The 9,745-nt window shown below is 40.3% G+C and overlaps 1 protein-coding gene across 1 annotated transcript; it reads left to right on the forward strand.

The window, feature by feature from the left end:
* The first annotated feature begins 7,878 nt into the window (after nt 1–7,878).
* Nucleotides 7,879–8,891, forward strand: LOC141444249 (uncharacterized). Its single transcript, XM_074109738.1, has one exon. It carries the CDS (start codon nt 7,979–7,981, stop codon nt 8,546–8,548), a length of 570 nt encoding a protein of 189 aa, XP_073965839.1. The 5' UTR covers nt 7,879–7,978; the 3' UTR covers nt 8,549–8,891.
* The last annotated feature ends 854 nt before the right edge of the window (nt 8,892–9,745 follow it).

Consider the following 9,745-nt stretch of genomic DNA (forward strand, 5'->3'; position numbering starts at 1 on the left):
ACTAATTTTTTTTTTTTTTTTTTTCTTTATTGGCTTTCACTCTTGCCGTGATAGCAAGACGTATTTTGCCAGTGTCGGCGTAGAGACATTACACACGTGAGGAGATGTTCGGTTTTTGAAATTTTGATCTTGGGGAAGGAACAGACAGGAGACCTAAACAAATAACATATGTTATGGACGGCACAAAGACCACAAAGACAATTACATTTTTTTTTTTTTTTAATCATAGGGTATTGGAAGAGTTTTAAGCATGCTAGCATAAAAGGAAGAGTTGAAAAGGAAACAAAAAATAATATAATAATAAGCATGCTGCAGATACTACAACTTAATGTTGTGGCACTGAATAAATTTGATTAAGATTTTATCAAGGAAGAATCAAGTAGAGCAAGAAGAGTCAGAAAGTTAATAGGTCGCGGAACATCCTTAGGCAGCGCGTCATATAGAGAGTAAGTGAGTCTACCGCAACTGAAAAAAATGTGATCTAAAGAACCCTCGTCGAGACCACATTCACACAAAGAGTTGTCCCGAACCCTGATTTTAGACAAGAACACCGGAGTACAGACATGACCTAAACGGAGTCGGCAAATGGTAGAAGTGACCCATTTATTAGCTGAGCGGAAACGGTAAAACCAAGGCTTTCGGGGGATTAACGGTTGGATGTTCCCATAGTGTCGACCTTTCTGGAGTCTGGAGGAGTCCCACATAGTCTGCCAGGAATTCCTCAAGTCATTCTGAACGGACATCATTAGGTCTGATGGTAAAATGATGTTATAATCCTGGGAACCGATTTCAATGGCATCTTTTGCCCATGTGTCCGCTCTTTCATTACCTATTATGCCGCAGTGACCTGGAATCCATGCAAGCGTAACTTCTAGTCCCTGTTGTTTGCATCGGTATAGAGACTCTTTAATTTTTAATATAATTGGAAACTTTGTTTTCATTTTAAAATGGTTACCGACAATTGCTTGCAGGCAGCTTTTGGAATCGGAAAAAATTAAAGCTTTTGAGATGTTATGCGAATTCGAAAATCTTATAGCCTCTAAGATAGCAATGGATTCCCCAGTGAAAACCGATGATTGAGATGGTCCTTTCTGAGTCAAAACAATTTGGTATTTGGGAATCCATACAGCTGATCCTACACTACCATTGGGGTCTAACTTAGAAGCATCTGTGAAAATGGGTAGCCAGTCCTCCCATTCTTGTAATTTTTTATTAAATTTAATATTGGCCGCTGGGCTATCCTTGTCAATGCCAAAATCAAGGATAACATTGGGGATGTAGGTTAAGGACTCATAGTTGACCTCAAAAATAGGATTGGTGTTGGTCGTATATATAGAGGACGGAAGATTTTTCAACTTGGAATATGAGACAATGTACTTCGGTTTTTCCTTATTTGACCAATACGTGTTTTCAGATACTTCTTGGGAAAGCTCCTCCAGACGAGGAAGAAGAGGATGATTGGAGATAGAACACGCCTTAAAGATGAAACGGTCTGCCAAGTATTGCCTGCGGAGGGAGAGGGGAGGATCCAAGCATTCAACCTGCATAGCGATTTTTGGTGAGGATTTCATTGCACCTAGAGTGATACGCAGACATTTGGCTTGAATCAGGTCCAACTTTTTAAGAGCATTTTTATTACAGGGTTCAATCACGAGCGAGCCATAGTCAAACTGACTGCGGATCACTGCATTGTACACGAGCTTTTGGCAGTATGGGTGAGCGCCCCACCAAACCCCAGAGAGAGCCCGAAGAACATTAATACCCTTTTCGCATTTGCTGGTTACATACTCCAAATGCGGAACGCCAGTCATCTTAGAATCCAGGAAGACTCCGAGGAATTTCACAGCGTCCAAACAGGGGATGACCTCATCATCATACCGGATATCCATGATAGGAATGGATCTGCTACGTGTGAAAGTTACTATGCAGCTTTTAGATGGTGATAAAGTCAGACCATGATCATCTAGCCAGATCTTGAGATAACTGAGCGCTTCATTGAGTTTAGAAGGAGCAGCATCTGTTGACTGAGAACTGGTATACAGCACCAAGTCATCAGCATACTGAAGTATACTACAGAAGGGGGAGACAGATTGTTCAATATCATACGTATATATATTATAAAGAAGAGGGGAGAGCACCGAACCTTGAGGGAGTCCCTGCCATAGGGTACGAGGAGGGAGGAAACTATTGCCAGATCGAATTTTTATGGTACGTCCTATGAACAACTTACAAACAAAGTGAACTATCCTCGCAGGAATACTCAGCTGAAGCATTTTTGCTCTGAGTACTGGAAGAAGAACATTGTCGTATGCGGCAGAGATGTCCAAGAAGCACCCAACGAGATGTTGTTTTTTGGAGAAGGCCAATCTAATGTCTGAGGTCAGAATCGATAAGTTGTCCATTGTACTTTTTCCTTTACGGAATCCGAACTGAGAGTTTGCGAGTAATTTTTCCTTTTCTACGAACCATTCCAACCTATTCTTAATAAGATGTTCGAAGATTTTACCAATTGATGCAGACAAAGCAATTGGGCGATAAGAGCTAGCTACCTGAGGGTCCTTCCCTGGTTTAAGGAATGGGATAATAATTTGGCTCGTCCATTCCTGTGGGATTTCACCAGTCACGAAAAACAAATTGTACAGTTTTAGTAGATGTTCCTTTGAGAAGCGATTAAGTTTCCGGATAAAAAGATAGGGAATGCCATCTTCTCCGGGGGAACTGTTACGTAGTCCATCTAAAGCCAACTCAAGTTCAGTGAATGTGAAGGGATTGTCGAGAGGACCTAGTTCCGCAGGGGAAGGGAAGGGTCGATACAGGATTTCTCTGGAACTGATGAAGGAGCCAATTTGTCCGCAAACTCTGCCAACCAGGAAGGAGGGTTAGGAGAGGCTGAACAAACAGGATGGAAAGAGCCCCGAAATCTTTTATATTTTTCCATACCAGCGATGGCGGGGTTCTAGGGTTGAGGCTTTCGCAAAATCCCTTCCATCCTTTCTTTTTTGCTTTATTTAGGAGACGTTTAGTACGGGCAGAAATTTTTTGATAGGCAACAAAATCATCGGAAAGACCAGACTCATTAAACTTACGTTCCGCGTTGTCTCTTGCTTTGATCGCCGCCGTGCATTCTGCATCCCACCAGGAGGTGAAGGGATTTTGCTACTACGTATTTTTTTCTTAGGGATGTACTTATCTGCTGCTTCTAGTAGAATCGATTGGAAGTAGAGGTATAAATCTAAGGGATTTGATAGGTTGGGATCTAGCTCTTTTAATTTATTATCAATATAATGAGAGTAGCTTGGCCAGTCCGCTTTATCCAACCTATATTGAAGGAGGGTTGGGGGACGGGTGAGGGAAGAACAGAGGATGGCTGGGAAATAATTAGGGAAGTGATCACTTCCGAATGACTGACTCAGAACCTGATAGGATAGCGAACACGAAAGATTGGGAGAGCTAGCAGACAAATCCAGAACAGAGTTGGGGTTTTGTCCGGATATACCCGATGAGTGGGAGAGCCGTCGTTGATGATTACGACATTAATGTCATCAAACAGGTCCAGAAGGAAGGAAGAAAATATGTCAGAATGTGATGAACCCCAGGAGGTGTTATGACTATTAAAATCACCCATAATGAGGAGAGGAGGTGGGATCGAGAACAAGATTGTAGAAAGGTCGGGTATTAAGTTGATATTTGGGTGTGGGATATAAATTGATACGCAATTAATTCCCATGACATTGGCCGCAACAGCGTTAATATCATGGGAATGAGGAGGGAGAGGGATTTGGGAGAAAGTGTAACCTCTTTTAATCAATAACGCACAACCAGCACGTCCATCACCGCGGTCCTCCCGAAGGCATGAGAAGCCCGGGATCCTAAACTGGAACCCGGTCTCAGCCATGTCTCCGAAATGGCCGCCACTGAAACGAAGTGCTCGTTGATGAGATTGATTAGTTCTGGTTTTTTAGGGATGATACTACGACTATTCCATTGAAAATTGGCCTGGGGGGCCATTGGAGAAGGATAATCGCTCAGCAAGTGAAACCATTAATGGGCAACGTCGGGCGGTAAACAATCGCTCCATTTGGCGATTATATTCGTGAGAAGTTTGAATAGTAATTCCATAAGGTCATCATTGGGGTCTCAACTGGCATCCGCCGTGACGATAGGGCGTAGCCATTGGGGAGTTGGGATTGTGGGGTCGAGATAATATCTCTATGGGCTTGCCGGTCATAGCCTGGAGACAGAGGGGACCTTGCTCTAGATTTACGGATGATCGTCTTACGGTATGAAGCTGAGGGAGGCGATTGGGGAGGAAGGGGAGGGCGAACAGGCGAGGGAGACTGCCATGAGGGAGAGTTGGGCTCGAACATAATCTTGGCCACGTCGGCGTAAGGACGACGTACAGCCGGAAAACGAGAGGACGCTTCCTGGTAAGAGATGCTGTGTTCCGACATTGCCAGTTTGATAGATTTTTGCCTACAATATTCAGGGCAACGTTGGTCTGTCGCATAATGATTGCCTGAGCAGTATAAACAGGTTACATGCTCAGCAGCGATGTTGCATCCTTCACCAGGGTGTTTTTGTGCACACTTGAAGCATCGGGCATCAGAGCGGCATTGGGCCTGAATATGACCAAACCTCAGACATTTCCGGCATTGAATTGTTGGGAGCACGTACACTTCGACCTTCAACGATGTATAAAACGCAAAGATTTTCTGAGGAAGCTTTTGACCTTCGAAGGTCACTACAACGGTTTGCGTTGGAACCCATGATGGAGGACCTCCCTCATTGGTTACCTTGCGCTGAAGGCGCCGGGCTTTAAGAATTTTACCTGGTCCGTCTATGAGGTCAGTAGCGTCAACAAATTCTTCCATTGACCAGTCGACTGGTACACCACGAATCAATCCCATTCGAGAAACATTGTACGATGGAATATTTGCTTTGTATTTGTGACGTGATAAGCAGGGATTCTCTAAGATATTGTTGGCATCCGCAGCGGTCTTAAACTCAACCGAGACACGGTTTCTACCTACGGACTTGATACCATCTTTTTTGATGTTTTGGACGTTATCTCTGGCAAAGGCAAGACCAACCTTAATAGGTTGCAGTGAAATGCCCGAGTTGCTAGAATCCGCGTCTCGGGAGATGTGAACAATAAATGGGCCACTATCTTCACTGTTGTATTTGCGGGATTCCGCGTCTAAGTCAGGTGTTATAAATGCCTGCTATGGATGCGTTGTCGATGTCCGTTCCCTGCATCACCTTTTTACCTTTAGGTTCGGCCCTATCGGGCGATGATAGTTCCAAAGAACTAAGACTGCGCTTTCGTGCATTGTTCAGCGTGTCAAACTCCATCGTGTTCGTGAAACTACCACCGCCCGGATCCGGGGCTCCTCGTTCCCCTCCATGGTTTTGGCTCTTGGCCAACCGGTCAGATGGGTATTAAGTTAGATAAATATTATAGATTAATTAATCCACCAAGATGGTTAATTTACAAGGATTATTATTTTAGTGGATTATAACCTAAAAATTGAACAGACTCACTGCACGGCACTTCTGTCAAAAAAACCATTAACTAATTAACAAGTAACTACGAATTTAGGGAATAAATTAAATTGTAACTTTGACTTTGCGTCTTCCATCGACCCCTGTTGTCTAATTCTGTTCAAACTGAAGCAGAAATACCGTGTTTGACTATTTTTAGGGATCCGTACCCAAAGGCTAAAAACGGGACCCTGTTACTAAGACCCCGCTGTCCATCCGTCTGTCCGTCTGTCTCCGTCTGTCACCAGGCTGTATCTCATGAACCGTGATAGATAGTAGAATTTTTCACAGATTAGGTATATATTTCTGTGGCCGGTATAACAACAAATACTAAAAAAGAATAAATAAATATTTAACCTGATTTTTTGCCAATGTGTAATGTTGTACAGATGGTACAACATTATTATTATTATTGGATGGTACGGAACCCTTCGTGCGCGAGTCCGACTCGAAGCCGAAGACCGGGTTTTTTTTAATTATTTTATAAATTACAGCTTATCAGTCTTTGAGTGTTCAGCTAATAGGAGATGATATCTCTCTAATGCATGTTTTAAAATGTTACTTACATTCGAGTTCGTAAATTTGTGAGCAAACATTAAGATCAGATATTTTTGAACATCGACTCTATTATTAACGGCGTAGAAGCGTGTTCAGATATTTTGATAAAATTTTTGCTCACAAGTTTCATTGAAGTCGACTGTACCTACTTGAAGGTTTTTTTTAGTGCGAAAATGCATGTTTTCATATTATATAATGGCATTTTCAGTACGATTGTTTGCGCGCACGTGAGTGCCCCCCGTTACGCTTAATTTTTATCAGTAAAAGGTGTCTTTAACGCATTTTTTTTATTAAGCGTCATGCATTGGTCACACTTAGCACAATTTACCTTTTTATTACTCAGCTTTATTCCGTCTCACATGCTCGCATTACGGTAATTGCACCCCTTTCATACGTTTTACGACCAAATATTTGAAGTTTAATGGGAATTATAAAAGATGTCGCTTCTGACTTTTATAGTCATTGCGTTACGTTTAAAATACGAGCGCACTACTATTATTGAAGCTATGTTCGTATGTGCTCAAGTTTTGGTTTGAAAATGAACTCTTAGGAGATCGAAACGCATTCAGCAATCCACCTACGCCAAATCAGCCCTAAACTTAGTTAAGATTGATCCAGCTAGCGTCCTTTAGAATCGCCGTGTAGTTTTACTGATATTCAAAATCTAGCGTATCCAAATCGCAAGTCATCTCTGGATAAGTTATCTTGTTAACGAAAACAATCGATCGCTTCATCGAGATAACGAGAGAGTTGGAGCGGGAGCCATTCCGATGCGGCCTCGCCGAACGCCAGTGATGGGAATAATTATCGATATCGATGCCCGAAAAGTCGACTTATATTTGAAATCCCCTAAAAAATGGTAGACTTATCCGAGCAACTTAATCTGAGCTGTTGTAAGCGGGTTTTTTGTGATAATTATTTACAAAACACCTAATACCTACACAAGAGGAGCAAATCGAGCAGGGTTCTCTTGAAAAACCGCTTAAATTAAATAAAGAGGAATCTTAAGTCCGTAAGGAGCCTTTGGCGAAAGAGATTCAAAAATTCGTGAAGTATCTAGTTCATCGTTGAGTAAACTTTTAAACTGTCTATAGCCATCGTGGTGTTTGGATGGTTGTATTTATTTGAAGATACCGCAAAGTAGCGTAAAGAAAGCGTTGGTAGTATGAAAGTGGCAATGTAAAAAAAAAACCGCCTACTTTTTTTAAATTAAGTAAAAGCCTGGACAAAGTTCCAAATTCCAAAGAAATGTTCGAAATCTATCATAGAACATCTAACAAAATTTCTTGAGTTATTAACTACCTATGTAACAAACACTAACACTATAGCTATGAACAAAGTACCTATCGACAAAACTAATGCCATCATCGATACTTTCACGTCACTTATGCTCGAGAAAACACTCGACAAATAAGTGAAGGCAGCAGTTTGCATAATTGCCGCGTTCGATGCCCGGCAAGGAACAAGGAGCACCAGTTTTTATCGAATAAGACGTGTTATGTAGACTTCGTCACATATTCATAATTGTTTTTTTGAAAGCAGGCAAAATTTCAAGAAATTGTTACATACTTAATTTAACAGAAGCTAATTGGCCGTTTACATGTTCCTGTTCTTTTAATATGAGTATAATACGTTTATAAAACTGACGCCATTATTTTGACACACAATGGACCTATGGATAGCTTCCCTTAGCTTTTCCATGGAGCAATTGGTTAAAAAAAGTATTTGACATTGACGTTTGATTTGATTGACGTTTAACGCTCGTAACTTATGAAAATGTTTCAGTTCAGTTCAGTTTCTTCTCAAATATATTTTAAAATAATAAGAGAGCAAGACAAATGTATTATAATGAGACATAAGTTTGCACATAAAGAACACAATGTCTTCTACAAATGAAAATACTCAAATAACCCTTCAACGAAACCCGTTAAAGTTGTACATACAGGATATATACCGCGCCACAAGATCGAAAGAAAACAAGTATATTTACGAAATGTTCGGCTTGAAGTTTAAAAATGTGATGTTACACGGAACCGTGACTGCTGTTTTTAATACTAACGCATCGAAAACAACAACGAATTTTGAATTAAACGATCCTACTGGTTGCATTGTAGTGTACTACGATAGTACGAAAAATAATATGAACATTTCAACTAGAGCGTATACCGACTTATTTGCGGAATTTGCAGATGCTTCCAGAAGGGGCGATGATAACGTACCTATTATGTCTAAGCTGCTTAACGCAGTTGAGAAAAAAAAAGTAAATCCCTTGTTTTTTTCTGTAGGCGATTGCCTAAGTGTTATTGGTGATATTTTTGTTGATGAATTAAAGAATATTAGAGTGATTTCCGCATATCAATGTCAATTGACATCACTAGAAAGAGATTTGATATGGTTAGAAGAGCTGAGATATTTGTATGAGAAGTTTTATTTATGGAAGAAAGAATAATTGAATATAGCTAACAAATTATGGTCACAAGTACCTATGTGTAGGAATGAAAGTGTGTTAAAACATTCAGTCCCAAGGACCTCACAATCGGGTTCTCTATTTGTGGGCAGTTTACTCTACAAAACAGGAAATGCTGCTAGTGGTACAAGTGCAGCATGTAGCGATATGTGGTCTAAATTGTGTTAAGGGTATGACTGAAAAACAGAATCTTTCTCCTAGCTGACATTATGGTTATGACTGTACCAAAGTTGTGAAGAAATTGCTGAATAAATTTCCTTTTTAAGCATCTGTATTATAGAGTAGGTAGTTTTATTCATACTGGACTATCTTTTTTTATGGCACTGATCTAAAAGCGGCAGTTGTATATTATAGAACTGGAAAGTTAAAAAATACAAAATGCATGTTTATTTATGAGTTCAGCAGTACAGCTTGAGTAGCTTTACACTAAATAGAAATGATTCCTAAGAAATTTTTAAATGAGCAATTAAATAAATATTCAGCACAAATATGACTTTCATTATTAAGAGGGTAGCAAACGAGTCTGATGGGACATGATCACCACCGACTATGAGTACCAACCAACAGCTCAGGGAGTCACTCATTAATTAATTAACAATGACTGTGAAGATATTAACTATATTCAAGACAAAAGATTTTTTTCGAAAAACATTTTTTTTTAAAGTTAATTACTTATCAGGTACAGTCACCAGCATTAATATCTGCCACAGTGGAGCGTGCAAAAATATTTGACACATCCTTCTGGCCCTAAAAATAAAGCCGCAAGTATCAGATATTTATGCACGCTTGTTGTGTCAGATATTGGTGCTTGTGACTGTAGTTCATATTAATGAACTAAGTTGTCTGCCGAAGTTAACGGATATCAACACGGTGTATAGCTCCTTTTCTTTTCCAACTACTCAAGCCAGTCGGCAATGCACCTGTGATACCCCTTGTGTTGCAGGTTTCCATGGGTGGTGGTGATTGCTTTCCAATGAATTATTTTCCAATAGGCATGTCCTATACAGAGAAAGATAAAGTAGGCACAATTCTTATGCCTAATCGTCACTTTTGTACGGCAGAGAAGCTTGTGTACTTGTACTATTACTTATTCTATGGTGATACCATCTGCAATTTTTTTGAATTTGCCGGGTATTTGCAGGTTCATATTTCATTAGCCAGACTGTGTAGATTTTTTAT

Source organism: Choristoneura fumiferana, chromosome 29, assembly GCF_025370935.1.
Source record: "Choristoneura fumiferana chromosome 29, NRCan_CFum_1, whole genome shotgun sequence".
Taxonomy (NCBI): Eukaryota; Metazoa; Arthropoda; class Insecta; order Lepidoptera; family Tortricidae; genus Choristoneura; species Choristoneura fumiferana.

Excerpts from the sequence above, each read along its gene's own strand:
- LOC141444249 (XM_074109738.1), top strand. The coding sequence starts at position 7,979 with ATGTCTTCTACAAATGAAAATACTCAAATAACCCTTCAACGAAACCCG.